This window comes from Fukomys damarensis, unplaced genomic scaffold (assembly GCF_012274545.1).
Source record: "Fukomys damarensis isolate Sample0158 unplaced genomic scaffold, DMR_v1.0_HiC HiC_scaffold_32, whole genome shotgun sequence".
NCBI classification, from domain to species: domain Eukaryota; kingdom Metazoa; phylum Chordata; class Mammalia; order Rodentia; family Bathyergidae; genus Fukomys; species Fukomys damarensis.
The window spans coordinates 31249833-31265900 of record NW_022900944.1 but is presented as its reverse complement, the minus strand read 5'-3'; the positions used below and the strand labels follow the sequence as shown (position 1 = coordinate 31265900).

The 16068-nt window shown below is 37.5% G+C and overlaps 1 protein-coding gene across 1 annotated transcript in view; it reads right to left on the bottom strand.

The window, feature by feature from the left end:
- The window catches only part of Cbfb (core-binding factor subunit beta), a 65993-nt gene that overhangs the window by 46001 nt on the left and 3924 nt on the right, over positions 1-16068 (bottom strand). The window contains exon 3 of the mRNA XM_010612370.2: positions 11475-11591. Coding sequence (XP_010610672.1) covers positions 11475-11591 — 117 coding nt within the window. The remainder of the gene's footprint in view (positions 1-11474; positions 11592-16068) is intronic.

Genomic DNA, 16068 nt, shown 5'->3' with positions numbered 1-16068 from the left:
TATATATATATAAACATATTCAATAAATGGATGTTAACCACTCAGAATTTTGTCAAGAATACATAAGCTCTTTTCTGCCAATTCACAAAACATGCATTAATACGAACTGAGGCATGGTAGTGCAGGCCTATAATCCCAGGAGTCTGGATTTGCTCCTCAGTACTGGGGGGGGCATTAACATGTTCCTAATGTACTACTATATACATAATTATTTTAAATTAAGCTGGGTGTAGTGGTACATGCATATATATAATACCAGTTCTCCAAAAGCTGAGGCAGAAGGATCATGAATTCAAGGCTAGCCTGGGCTGCATAGCAAGTTTAAGCCCAGCCATGTAGTAGACTATGTAGTGAGATGCCGCCACAAAAACAAAACAAAATTCCAAACCAAACAAAGCTCTATCAATTATATCCATAGATAAAGATACTGCATCCAATAAACAAGAATAGGATGCTATCTAAAAAGGAAGATTCTTAGAACTAAAAAATTAAATACTCAATAGTAAAGTTAAGGTTTTATAAAAGCTTTTACGGCTGGGGATTTAGCTCAGTGGCACTGTGCCTGCCTTGAAAGCACAAGGTTCTGAGTTCAATCCCCAGCACCAGGAAAGGAAAAAAGGAAGAAGAAAAAAAAAAAAAGATTTTGTAAGAGTTTTTTAAAGACAAAACACAAGAAATTCGCTGGAAAGGAGACCAAAAAGAAAAAGAAAAAATAAGATAATCAACAGGATCATTCCTAGAGAAATCAACACTCAAATGGCAGAAAGCAAATTGTCAATTAAATTACAAGAACATTTTCTTATGAAGAACAGAAGCTGCCAAATCAAAAAGGACATCAGTACTTTGCAAACAAATGAGTAAAATTTATGAATGACTCTAGGTCACATCAAAGATGAATACCAAAACTTGGAGTCAAAGATTACAGCTTTGCAAGGTTGAGAATGTAGCTCAACAGCTCAGTGGTACAGTGATTGCATAGCATGTGAGATGCTTTGGGTTTAATCCCCAGTACCAGAGGGGGAAAAAAAGATATTTATTAGAAATTATCATTTTTGGTACCTGGAACACACTTTGACTCTCTCTAGAGGCAGAATGTGTATGCTTGAAAACAACTAAATTCTTTGGGTGATAATGTTGAACCACATTAATCTAGCGTAGCTTTTTGTCTTTTTTGGGGGTGGGGGTAGTCCAATCCAACCTTAAACTATGTAGCCCAAGCTGGGCTCAAACTCTGAATCCTCCCTGCCTCAGCATTTCTTTTTGGTACCAGTGATCGAACTGAGGACCTTGTGCTTGCGAGGTAAGTGCTGTGCCACTAAGCTAAATCCCTGGCCTTTGCCTTAGCATTTTTAAGTGCTGGGATTATAGGCATATGCCACACACTTGGATAATCTTTTGTTTTAATCTGGAAATAAACCTTTCTTTACATCTGAAATTTTAAAACATGAAAGGGCTCAATACAGTACTTTTTACACATATAGAAAAAAGGATTGTGTCCACAAAACCAACTTGATAACCATTTCCAAGATTTAGCCCTTTCCCTCTGATGACAAACAAGTACATCAATGCATCTGAGGTCTGAAATGGCAGTATTTCCAGGAGAAATATGTAAGCGTACACTTCAAATAGGTAAATTTTTGCTGAGTGTAGTGGCATATCCCTGTAATCCTAGTACTTTGGGGGCTGAGACAGGAGGATTTCAAGTTTGAGCCCAGTCTGGCCATTTTTGCAACTTAACAAGACTTTGTTTCAAAAATAAAAAGGGCTAGAGATGTAGTTGAGGGTGAACGTTCTGAGTTCAATCCCCAGTACAGGGAGACAAAAAACTAATTTCTGGGCAGGGGATGCAGCTCAATGGTAGAGTGCTTGTTAATGCTTGTGTCTAAATGTCCCCCAAAACCTCATGTAGTCATAGGTGGGGCTTTTTCAGAGAAGGCTGGATCTACAGTGTGTGATGCTGGGATTAAGAGTGTGTGATTATGAAATCATTCCAATGACTGATGTGGCACCACCCTAATCCTGATAGCCTAGATACAAAGGGGGGCAGAAAGATGCTGTCAAAAGCTAGGCCTTTAATCCCAGCACTCAGGAAGTTGAGGCAGGAGGATCTCTGCAAGTTTGAGGCCAGCCTGGCCTCAAATTTCACTCCACAGTGAAATTTTTGGCCAGCCAGAACTATAGTGAGACACTGTATCAAAAAAAGAAAAGAAGGGCTAGGGTTTTAGCTCAGTGGTTCTGCTGCCTACCTTGTAAGCACAAGGACCTGAGTTTGATTCCCAGTACCAAAAAGAAAAGAAAAGATAAGATGCTGTTAAGGGCTTTCTTGCTTATTTTGCTACCTTCTGCTCATCATGAACTGTTTTTCTTCTGCAATACCTGTCTACCATGCCACCCTGCTTTGGAGCCAGCGGATTACAGATTACGGATTGAAACCTCTACAAACTGTGAGATAAACTTTTCCCCCTTTAACTTTGGGTGTCAGGTATTATGTCTCAGCAACAAAGAAAAGTAAGAAAGTAATCCAGCAGCATGTACAAGACCCTGTATTGTACTCCCAGCACTGAAAAAGAAACTAATTCCTTCAGTTGGTAACATTTCAACAGTTTGTATTTTTGCTGGAAGTGGTGGTGCACGCCTGTAATCCCAGCACTTGCACTGCCATGAGTTTGGAGGCCAGCCTGAACTACATAGTGAAACTCTGTCTCAAACAAACAAATAACAACAAATGTTTTTATTCTTGTGGTATTTGAATTAATCACTGAACAAACACTGGGGTAGAAAGCAGAAACGAGGTGGGGAAGAGTTAGGGATGTTCCTCTCAGACACATTACTTCTGCCTTCTCTAATTTGGAATATGTAATTCAAATAAGGCTGAGTCTGAGTTTTACCTTACACTAAAATATAATGATGCAGTTCAAAAGAAGGGAAGAAGCAGCTATCTAATCTTCAAGTGCCTCAGAGTTACATCTGTCTAGATGCAAATCCAAGCCAAGCGTGGTGGCACATGTACGTAATCCCAGCATTCAGGAGGCTAAAGTAGGAGCATTTCAACTCTGAGACAAGACTGGCTCCATAATGAGTTCAAACCAACCTGGAGTATATAAAGAGACCCTGTCTTGCAAAACTTTAAATAAATAAATAATCCATGTAACTCTAACTAGGAGGTACTATGACATATTAATTTTAAAACTCTTAATTTTTTCAAAAAAAATCAGTTAATTCCCTTTCTTAGATTTTAAAATTAATTTTATTGGTACATTTAAGGTGTATAATATAATGACAATCACCCTTAGATTTAAAACTAATTGAAACAAAACATTTTCTTTAAAATATAAACCTGCAGCTTGCAGTTCTAAATTTCATGATTCATTTTTCTGTTGTTACTGTTTTTGTTTTTTTTGAGACAGGGTCTCAGGCTGGGGATTTAGCTCAGTGGTTCGGTGGCCTGCCTTGCAAGTGCAAGGACCCAAGTTCAATCCCTGGTACAAAAAAAAAAAAAAAAAAAAAAAAAAGAGACAGGGTCTCACTATGTAGTTGAGACTGACCTGGGACTCACTATGTAGCCCAGGCTGGTCTCGAACTCAGTGATCCTCCTACCTCAGCCTCGCGAGTGCTGGGATTATAGGTGTGCGCCACCACGCCCAGCTTATGATTCAATTTTGTTTTGTTTTTGGTACAGGGGATCAACTTGGGACCTTGCACTTATGAGGCAGGCAACAGAAGCACTGCACCACATCCCCAGCTCCTAGGTATAAATATACTTAAAACGTTTTATAAATCAGATTACTAATTTCAATATGCTAAACTGACAACTAAGTGCTAGAAAATAGATTTAATAGTTCAACTGAATCAAAATACTTAAAATCTAGATGTCACAAACTAGGTGTTTCATTTTCTCTTGGGAAAAATGAAACTCCAAACTTTACCACAGATATTTCTTTTTGAGACAGCATTTCACCACATTACCCAGGCTGACCTCAACCTTGAGATACTCCTGCCTCAGCCTCCAAAATAGCTGGAATTACAGGCATATGCCATGTGAAACTGACAATTATCTTTTATTTGGAATGAGTAAGGTATGTAAGAACAAGAACGAACTTGTTGAGCATGAATAGAAATTTCTTGAAACTAGCATCACAGTCCTGTAAACCCTTCAAAATTGTGGATGGTATATAAACAGACAAAATATTTATTTTGGGATAAAGACCTTACAGAAAAGTAAGCAAAAGAAGCAGAATTGAAGACTTTTGGAAAAAGGCTTCTTAAAATAAGATCCTGTCTAGCTAGGGATTTAGCTCAGTGGTGCTGCCACCTTCCTCACAAGTCCAAGGTCCTGGGTTCGATCCCCAGTACAAAAATAATAATAAGATCCTGTCCTTATTAAATTGAATGGTATTAAATTTTGCTGTTATTCTATGCTCATGAAATGAGTGATAAAAAGATGTTTTGTCTTAAAGTAAAAAATAGTCACAACTTAACAAAATTTTAAATAGTAGTTACTCTAATAACATAGATATTTCTCAAAGTCTGATATTAATGCTATCTGACTATTAATTTAAACCACAGCCTTGAGCTGGGCATGGTTGCGCATGCCTGTAATCCCAGCTATTTTAGAGGCTGAGGCAGGAGAACTGCTGCAAATTCAAGGCCAGCCTAGGCTACATAGTGTGTTCAGGGCTAGCTTGAACTACAGAAGACCCTGCCTCAAAAAACAAAACAAAAAACCCCCAAACCCACCATCATAGCTTTAAGTAGAAATACAACCATAAATAAAATTTAACATCTCTTTCTGAGGCCATGGTGTAAAACTAGATAGCATATTCAATTTTCATAGAAAAAATGGTCAACATATAGTTTCACTGTAAAGTTCATTTTTTTCATTTATGAAATGATTTTTGTACTCTTTACTCAAACTGGGATCACATAGTAGGTATATATAGCTACTAATTCGGGCCAGGGATTTGGCTCAGTGGTTCCCCCACCTGCCTTGCTAGTGCAAAGGCCAGAGTTCCATCTCAGGTACCAAAAAAAATAAATAAATAAATAAAGTGGACAATATATAGCTATAATTCAAAATCTCAACAAAGCTTTATGAAATTCAGATTACATAAAAATTAATCTGACCATTCAAGAGTAATAATTTACGGTCAACCATAACCATCTACATCCATTTGAAATAAAAGGTTAATTGGAAATATATCCTAAGAGGAAAGACCAAAGGAAGTTGCTGGGTCCATAAAATTTTAACTTAGAAATGATTTAAATTCCATTAAATTGCTTTTCCCTTTTCTTCTGATAGCTAAATTAGACGGAAGCAATTTTAAGAAAAATTAAGAACATTTTGGCCATCAGGAGATTTATAATACAGTATGATGACCACCTGGCAAATATGTAATGTTTCAACAAAATATAGCCTTAAGTAAAGCTCACTGAAGGTACACTATAAAGTCAAAACGACAGGATACAGTTATATATAATCTTACCATACAAACCATCAAATAACCCAACTTTGGACAGATGTTTATTATTTAAAATACATTTTTCACATATGCTGGTACCTTATTTAATCCTCGTGTGAAGTACATGATGAGAGCTGATATTCTGATTTCCATTTACAGATACAGGAAATACCATTTTTTGACTACTCTGAAGCTCTTCCTACTACACTGTATTATTTTAAATCTTTCCTGAGAAAGACCCTTAAGAGGCAATGTATATGGCTCACTAGACACCTTGGTGAAAATTTCAAACATATTTCCAAACTAGAAAATAAAATTCTGTGCTCTGATTCGATCACACATGAAGTTCCTATTTATGGTTAGTCATCCATTAACAGATGTTCCTCATTAAAGATCCCTGGTTTTAAAATATTCCCATAACCACATAAGCAAAAGAATGAGTAAAAGGGTCTAATTTCCATGAACCCATTTTCTTAAGCCATAAAACCCTATTTCAAATAAAAGAATATGGAGCTTTTTATTTCATATTAGTAGTCTGTTTTTCTAAATCCAATAAATTTAAGTGACTATTACAGTAGCTGGCCTCTAAAAGGGCCTCAATGATCCCAGTCTCCCAGTATTCACACCCATGTATAGTCCCCCTCCATGCTGAGTGTGGGCTAAACTTCTAATGAACAGGAGAAGAAGCAAGTGACTTGGAAAACAGATCATAAAAAGTATGGCAACTTCATTCTTTTTCTCTCTAGAGGACACTTAGGAACTGGAGCCACAAGTGGTTTTCAAAGTGGTTCCATTTGCTCTGTCACATCTTCAGAGACTGCACAGCCCAGCCTCATGAAAGACCATGAGCCAGAATCAGTGAGGCACACCACTACTACCAGATTCCTCTAAAAGGGATGTGAAGAAACACGGGAGGTGGGGGATTACTTCTGGTAGGATCCATATGGGTGCGTAAACTTGTTAAAAACTCAAATTATACAATAAAACTGGGTGCATTTTATTGAATGTAAATTATACCATATTTCAATAAAGCTATTTATAAAAGGCCACTAAATTACTAAGATAAGCAGATGAAAGGTTATTTTTGAAAGCAATGTCAGCTTTAGAAGTTAAAGGCAAAGACACAAAAGCTGCAGTAACAAGTTACTATCAGAAATTCATATGCTAGCAGCGGGTGGTGGTACATACACCTATAATCCTAGCACTCGGGAAGCCGATGCAGGATTGTCAGCAGTTCAAGGCCACCTTGAACTACATAGGAAGAGCCGCCTGTCTCAAAAAAAAAAAAAAAAAAAAAAAAAAAAAAAAGAAAGAAAAAGAAAAAGAAAAAAAGAAATCACGTGCCCTAGACTAGTGTTGGAAGCCTTTTACACTATCTAAAAACTACAACCCAAAACCCATTTATTTATCACAAAGTGCCAACACTGCAATTAAGCCTCAATACCTGAGGTTTTTTTTTTTTTTTTTTGGTACTGGGGATCGAACTCGGGTCCTTGCGCTTGCAAGGCAGGCCACCAAACCGCTGAGCTAAATCCCCGGCCCCTCAATACCTGAGATTTTAGTTTAGAAAAAATTCATAATTTTGTCTTTGTCTTAAAAACATAGTAACAAAGCCAGGCGTGGTGGCTCATACCTGTAATCCCAGCACTCAGGAGGCTGAGGCAGGAGGATCACTATGAGTTAGAGACCAGCCTGGGCTACATAGTGAGTTCCAGCTCAGTCTCAACTACATAGTGAGACCCTGTCTCAAAACCAAACAAACAAACAAACAAAAAAACAGTAACAGAGCTTTCAATAATATAAACAGCTTTTTATTGAGAGATGCAAGCTTGGATTTGGCGTGCTTTTATTTATGTGCTGTTATCCAATGCTCAGCTGCTGGGGCAATGTGGGGCAACTTGGCTTGCTACCAGCAGAGAGGTTCTCTGCATGCCCACAGCAACATGGAAACCACAAGTTTGCCTCCATTGCCCCAGACTGATCAAACCTGCTCCCTGCTCCACCCACTGCCTCAGATGATCACAACCTCTTTTAGTTGTTCTACTCAAAGACCTGAAGTCTTTTTTTTTTTTTTTTGTTTTTTTTTTTTTTTTTTTTTTGTACCAGGGATAGAATTCAGGACCTTGCGCTTTCAGAGGCAGGCAGCAGAACAACTGAGCTAAATCCCCGGCCCTGAGCTGAAGTCATTCTTAACTCCTCTCTCATACACATTCAATCCATAAAGAAATCCTATCTTCTTTATCTCAAAACATATCCACCTCACACTTATTCCACTGCTACTACCCTACCTTACTCTCTAGCCAAGATTGCTGCAATAGTCAAACTGGTCTCCCTGCTTCACTCTCACCCCTTAGTCTATTATCATCCAGAAGCTAGGGTAATCCTGTCACAACTTAGCACAGACCATGTCATTTACCTGCTCAAAAACCCAAAGTCACTCCCCATTTCACTCAGAATAGTTCATATCATTACAATGGCCTAGCGCAGTCACCTTTACTGCCTCCTTATTATCATCCTGATCTTACTTTCTACTCTGTCTCTTTTCAGTCTAACCAGTTATATATCCTGCTTGCTGTTTATGAAATACAAAGTGCATGCTCCCATCCTGGGCCTTTCACAATGGCTGTTTCCTCTACCTGGAACATCTTTCACCCCAGACACTTACATCATTTCCAAACTTCCTTCAGGTCTCTACTCATAGGCAAACTTTCTTACATAGAACTATGTGTTTAAAACCACAGTTTGAGGCCAGCATGAATGATACGGCAAGACCATGTCTGCAACAACAAAAATAAAAACAAAAACCACAATTATTAGCCAAGTGTGGTAGCACATGCCTGTAACCTCGGCACTCTGGGAGGCTGAACAGGAGATTAGAAAGTTTGAGTCCAGCCTGGGGATGCAGCAATATAGTGCAATACAAAGGCCCTGTGTTCAATCCACTGGAGGAAAAAAAAAAAAAAGTAAATATCCCTCCCCCTTGATGGTGAAGAAAAAAAATAATCTGCTTTAGTAGGTAGCTAAACTGAGAGAGCAGGGAAGATGACAATCGTTTGGGATCCAATATAAGAAGCAGAGACCATTACCTGTCTCATAAGTGCAAGGTCAAGTTCGATCCCCCCACCAAAAAAAAAAAAGCACAGAAAAACAGTTAAAACATTTGGGGAAGTCCCTTTAATTTTCTTTACTTCTACTCCTAGTCCTACGAAGACAGAAACAAAATCTAATAGCTATAAAAAGACACTATAACAAGGAAAGACAAATAAAGAGAACCTTGAGCTGCATAGATGATAATATGCAGGACAATACCTTTTCTCTAACTGTATTGGAAAGCCAGATGAAGCTCATAGTACTTAAGGAGGGGGAGGCAGGAAGAACCCAGTTTGAGCCCCGCCCAGACAATTAAAAAAAAAAAAAGACTGGGGATGTAGATTGGTACAAAGGCCTTTTTTGCAGACTAATTAATTGGAGTATTATGTTCAAATGACATGCAACAACTTACTAGTAAGAAGATTGTTTCGACTGTCTTTTTTCTTTCTTTCCTTCAGTGCTGAGGCCAGAACCCTGGGCCTTTGCACTGAGCCACATCCCCAGCTATTTTTTATTTTTATTTTTGAGACAGGGTCTTGCCAAATTAACTTTCCAGGTGGGACTAGAACTTGTGGTCCTCCTACCTCAGCCTCCCAGAGTACTGAAATTAGACATGCACCCCCATGCCTGGCTCTTTTTTTTTCCTGCCTTAAATGTTATTCTTGGGACATAGTCACACTTACTAGTTTACATAGTAAACTGGCTCCTTACACGCCACAAGCCAATGGCAGAGGTGAAGAGCTATCACAGATACCATAAGCCTGAAAAATTGAAAATATATACTATCTGTTCCTTTACAGAAAAAGAAACCTCTAAAATCTATGTTAATAAACCATCTAACATTTTTGTTACTTTGGTTATAGAACTGAAAACATCTCACTAGCTTAAGTACATGGATAATGTAGTCTTCAAACTGGTGACCAGGTTTCATTAACTAATTCAAGCAAACATACCTTCTAACGGTATTAACATCCATTATCAGTTATTAAATACTGCAAGACTTTAGTAACATTGAGATGCCAATCTTGAAGAAGTCAATTTAGTTTGGTATTAAGAGCTGAAGGGAAAACAAGTATTTTTGGTTTATACCTTTAAGTATGTGAGCTACCTACACACATTAAACAAACTTTGAGGGAGTGTTTTTTGTTTTGTTTTACAGTCTTTTTTTTGGTACAGTGATTGAACTCGGGTCCTTGTGCTTGCAAGGCAGGCGGCAGAACCATTGACCTCAATCCCAGCCCAATTTTTGGAAACCATCTTTAAATAACTTTTATCTTATTTTTTAAAATTAATTTATTTATTTTTGGTTTTTTTGAGACAGAGTCTCACTATGTAGTTGAGACTGACCTGGAACTCACTATGTAGTCCAGGCTGGTCTCGAACTCACAGCGATCCTGCTGCCTCAGCCACCCAAGTGCTGGGATTACAAGCGTGCACCACCATGCCCAGCTTGTTTTACAGTGTCTTGATACAATGCCCAGACTGGTCAAGTGCTGGGACTATAGTTATGAGCCACTGCACCTACCACTAAGGAAGTGTTCTGAACAAGGAAAATTTAGCCACACATTCACGCACCAGACAGACAGATAACAATCTTACAACGACTTCCAAATTTTTCTGTATATATAAGAATCACCAACTAGTAAAATTGCCTTAAATTTCCAGTAAAGTGAGCTAATGCAAAGAAAAGCAAATTACTTATTATTACTTGTTATTTATTTATCTATATTTTGTAGCGGGAATCAAACTCAGGACCTGGCACTTGCAAGGCAGGTGGCAGCATCACTGAGCTAAATCCCAAGCTATTACTTATATTTTAAATCCTATAATCTATTTTCCTTTCCCAATCCAAACATTAGTTGGTTACCCAAAAAAGATCAAATCTAATTTCATAAAATTAAAAAATTCCTCATTGTATATAAGCAAGATTAGAAACCCACCCTTAATACAGTCTAAGTGTTTAATGTTCAGACATTTCTTACATTTTACAAATGAAGTGATAGGTTATGTATTTAATGTGACACTTTAAAAAGTTAACTTTTAAAGTTGACAGAAATAGATATACATACCGGAAGTAGAAGAAAGACTGAATATACAATGGGCTGCAAAAAATATTATTTTCTTTAAAAATTTTAAGTGCTTTCTCAACTTTTTAATTAAGAATTGGAACCAATCTGGGCCAGGGATTTAGCTTAGTGGTCCCGCCACCTGCCTTGCAAACGCAAGGTCCCAGAGTTCAATCCCTGGTACCAAACAAACAAACAAACAAACAAAACCAAAAGCCAATCCAAGATATTTGTTACAAATTCACCAAAATAATACATTTAATTTATATTTTAATGTGTCCCCAGCATAAAGTATTTCTACCAATATTTTTCTAATTTTAACGTAAATATCCAACCTAAAACTTTTCCCAGAAACTTAACCTTTAGAATTTTTTATATCCTTAAATTTTTAAAATTATTTCCAAGTTTTCAAATTGTTTCCCAAGTTAAACCTGTTATATTAAAAGAATTAGAAAGTTACTTATAAGTTATTCCTAAATACTATGAAATTTTAAGCCTACAGAGCTTTTTCCCACTTTTCTCTTAATTTTATTTTTTACATCACTACAGTCACATTTATTTTTAATAAACAAAATATTTCTTATCAATGCATTTAAAAGAATTAAATTTTAAATGTTAAATATAGAAAAGCATACTACTTTATGGACTAACCCTTTCACGTGAAATAAGTAAAAGCATAATACAGACGTTAAACTGTGGTTTAAAAAAATTGTATTATATCCTTCTATCACAGAATGAAAACAAACTTCATCATTTGCTGGCATAATCAGACTTATGAACGCTTATAAAAATGTAATCATCAGATAATCTCTAATAAAACGACTCATAATATTTTAAGGTGCAAAGAAATGTTTCCTACCTTGCCTGCTTCTCTTTCTAAGTCGACATACTCCCGGCTAGGTGTTTGTCGCTGTTCTCCCTGCCAGCTGGCCGGAAAAAACTGGAGAGACAGATTGGTTCCTGTGGCCACAAAAGCCTTTTAGAAAAATCAATACAAACAGGATCAGGAGCAGGACACATTACATAAATTATGCAGGCAGTCATTTATTTTTACATCAGTTTATGTCTTAAGCCAGGCAGCACTAAGAATACTTAAAAGTGAAAAAACATGCACTCATCATTTTTCTTAAGTATTAAGTTACAAACATCTGATTCCATTTTGAGGACATTTGCCATAGGCTGCTTAAATATAAAATCAGATGTGGAATCAATACTTTCTTTCAGGATATTTTTTGCTGATGTTAGGTTCTCACACTGCTAATGTCTAACCAGAAGCCACTGTCCTTGCACTTAAAAACTTATGTTTTTAAATGTGAAAAATCACTGATGATCTAAAGATTTTAAATTTTAAAGCATACCACAATTAAAACCTGTATGAGGGCTACGGATTTAGCTCAGTGGTACTGCCGCCTGCTTCGCAAGCCTAAGGATACGAGTTTAATCCCCAGTACCAAAACCAAACAAACAAAAACCAAACCTGTATGAGACATTTGAACTTTTCTTGATTCCTCTTGCTCAAGGATACCATGAATGATATGTAGCACATAAAAAATGAAGTACATACATTTTTAAGCATATGCTTTAAAGCCCATGTTTCAAAAAACGCACAAGGGACTGTATCTCCTATAAAAAGCTATACACATTGGCCTGCGATGTGACAGTACTATTTTTAAAAAATATGCATTTTCCAGTTTTACCTTCAAAGAAACGAATGTGACTATTAACAAAAAGCACTATGTATAGGGGCCAGGGATTTAGCTCAGTGGTTCCAACGCCTGCCTCACAAGTACAAGGTCCTAAATTCAATCCCCAGTACCAAAAATAAATAAATAAATAAAATATTTTATGTACGCCCTGAGCAATTTAACTGTATTTCACCCACGTAAAAAATAAAAATAATGCTAGGAATAGTAATATATTCCTGTAATCCCAGCACTTGGGGAGGCTGAAGTCTGACCTCAGGCTAGTGAGACCATCTCAAAAAAAAAAAAGTCTGGGGATGCTGTTGCTCAATGAGGCCTTGGGTTCAACCTCCAGTACCCCCCCCCCACAAGTATCAAGTCATAACTCTTACCTGGGGAAAATACAGAAAGAAGGAAATAAGTAAAAAGAATACCTGGTTAAATCTCCAATATCACACACACAAAAAATACTCCTTGTATCAAGGAAAATACAGAAGGAAGTAAAAAGCATATTTTAAAAAAAGGTTGTTTGTTTTTATTTTCATCTAAATGTAAACTCTTAGCCAGGCATGGTGGCACACACCTGTAATATCAGTACTCTGGAAGGCTGAGGGTGGAGGACTACAAGTTCCAGCCAGCTTGGGCAACTGAGCAAATTAGTAGGACGCTGTCTCAAAAAAAAAAAAAAAAAAAAGGAAGGAAGAAAGGGCCAGGATTGTAACTCAGTGTGAAGCCCCTGGCTTCAGTCCCCAGAACTGCCCCCCAAAACAAACAAACAAAAAAAAGAGGTAAACTTTTTTGCTGGAACCAGAGAAAGTTTTGCTTGGTTTATTATGAATTAAGTTCTCAAGCATCATTTGTTTTTTTTTCTAGTACCAGGGATCAAAATCAGGACCTTGCACTTGTAAGGCAGGTGACTGCCACCAAGCTAAGTTCCTGGCCCCAACCATCATGTTTTTGAAAGGTCTTCATTTAAAAGCATTAGATTCAGGGCCAGAGATTTAGCTCAATGGTTCCTCTCGCTGCCTCCCTCTTCAGAGCAAGGACCTGAGTTCGATCCCTGGTACCAAAAAAAAAAAAAAAAAATCAAGAAATTCACATTTTGGGCAATTTATTTAAAACTATTAGCTGAGGTAAGAGGATTGCCAAGAGTTTGAGACTAGCATGGACTATGTGGTGAGTGCAAGGCCAGCCTGAATTATATAGTGAGATCCTGTCTCAAAAACTGAAACAAAGGGGCTGGGGATTTAGCTCAGTGGTTCTGGCACCTGTCTCACAAGCACAAGGACCTGTTTGATCTCTGGTACAAAAAAAAAAAAAAAAATCTCCACAAATAAAACCATTTTTTTTAAAAAAAAAGCAACAGAGTCTAACTCAGTCCAGGCTGAACGTGTACTTGTGATTTTTTTTTTTTTTTCTTTTGGTACCAGGGACTGAACTCGGGTCCTTGTGCTTGCGAGGCAGGTAGCAGAACCACTGAGCTAAATCCCCAACCCTGTGTACTTCTGATTTCTATTGCTATTAGTATAGGTACAATTATTAACCCAACTACTAAATCTCTGTACTTCTGATGGCATTTCTCTAATAACTGGAATACTGTTTTTTCATGTAGTTTCTACAAAGAGAAGCTGAACATCAGTATTACAACAGTAACTTAAAAGAAAAAATCCATAAACTATTAGCATAGGTTTTATCCACTAATAATAGTTCAAATGAAAAGCACAATTTGGGAGGGAAACAGTCTCCTAAAAAATAGCTATTCGTAAAGTGCTTAGACCAGTACCAAGTAAAACCTAAGTAATTATTTGCTGAATAATATAAAAGAAGTAACTTTTGTCTGTATGAGGTTCTCAATAAGCTTCCATAGGCCAGCCTCCAACTCAGGTTCAAAAGATCCTCCCAGCTGGGTGTGGTGGCACATGACTATAATCCCAACACTTGAAAGGCTGAGGTAGGTGGATCACAATTTTGAGAACAGCCTGTGATATACAGAAAACCCTTTCTCAAAAACCAAAAAAATAAGATCCTTCTGCCTCAGACTCCCCAGGAACTGGATGGAACAAGCACCACACACTTGGTTTAGAAGAAATCATTTTGAGATTAGACAGCCATCATTTTCAGCCTTATGTAATGAAATTCTCAGAGCAGACTCATGGCAAATAACAGACATTTAGCCCCTAAACAGATGCCCTATGTCAAAATCCCTAAGGCATTCTGTAGTACTGTGTTCACTCAGTAGCAAATCCTTCTACCCTCAGTGTGCCCCATCTGCTGTGGGCTAAAACATTCTGCCGATTTTATTGCTTCACCTCATTTGAACACCAATCTCAAGAGATTTCCTGCTTCACCACTTTAAGCCCATTATCTAATCAAGATTCCACTCAGAGAAAGTGGCAAAAACGAATCCTTCTAGAACAGCATTTTTAAAAAATTCATAGCAAACCCCCTGCCTCAGCCTCCCAAGTGCTGGGATAACAGGTGTGCGCTACCACACCTGGATTGAACAGCATTTTCCAAACTCATCTGACCATGAAACCTTTTTCCTTTTGCAGTGCTAGGTGAAACCCAGGGTCTTGCCCTTGTGAGTAAGCACTCTCCCACTGAGCTACATCCCAGCCTAGAATTTGTTGCGGGGAGGTATCAGGGATCAAACTCAGGATCTTGTACTTGCAAGGCATGCACAGGGCCACTGAGCTAAATCCCTGGCCCTGGAACTTGTTTTTTAAATATAATGCCTATTCATACATAAGAACATGGAAAATTATTTTTGAAAACATTAAATGGTACACTGGTATGTTTGTATGTAAGATTTTCAGGTTTTCCTAACTATATTTTAGAGGCTTTATAAATTTATAAAATGACACACTTTATGCCAACTGAATAGTTTTTACCATTTAACTGTCAGAATTAAAAATATGTATAATCAGCAAGGCATGGTAGCACATGCCCGTAATTTTAATATCTAGGAGGCTGAGGCACGAGGACTGCCATGAGGTATAGGCCAGCCTGAGTTACATTAAGAGTAGCCTGGGCTACATACTGTCTCAAAAAACAAAAACTGTAAACCAAAAAACAAACAAAAAACCCCCAAAAAACCCCCAAAACCAAAATCCAAACCCAGAATATGTATTAGAGCTGGCATGGCAGGACAAATTGTAATCCCAGCACTTTGGGAGGTTGAGGTAGGAGGATAAATATGAATCAAAAGCCAGCCTGGGCTAAAGTGAGTTCAAGGTCAGCCTGAACTACACAGAAAAAAAAAAGAAAAGAAAAACAAAAGGCCTGGATATAGTTCTGTGTGAAGGCCTTGGGTTCACTCCATAGTACAACAAAAAATAATTTGTTTTATTCTCCCCTCCTTAATTACCACCATGCCTTGTGTATTTTTTATTAATTATTAGTATTGACCATATTTCCTCCACTGTTACACAAAAAAATTTACAAAAGGAATAAATCAATTTTACCATAACAATTTCTCATCTATAATCAGTATTTCATGATGTAAAAAGGAGTCTGCATTTTGTAGCAGACAAAGGTGCTACAAATTTTAAATTACTATATTTCCCACTTAAAGATAAGATTAATTTTTTACTAACCTCACTAGTACATAAAGCAGATATTAAAAATCAAAAGAGCCGGGCATGGTAGTGCTGGTGCACGCCTGTAATCCCAGCACTAGGGAGGCTGAGGCAGGAGGACTGCTGTGAGTTCGAGACCAACCTGGGCTACATAGTGAGTTCCAGGTCAGTCTCAACTACATAGAGAGCCTGT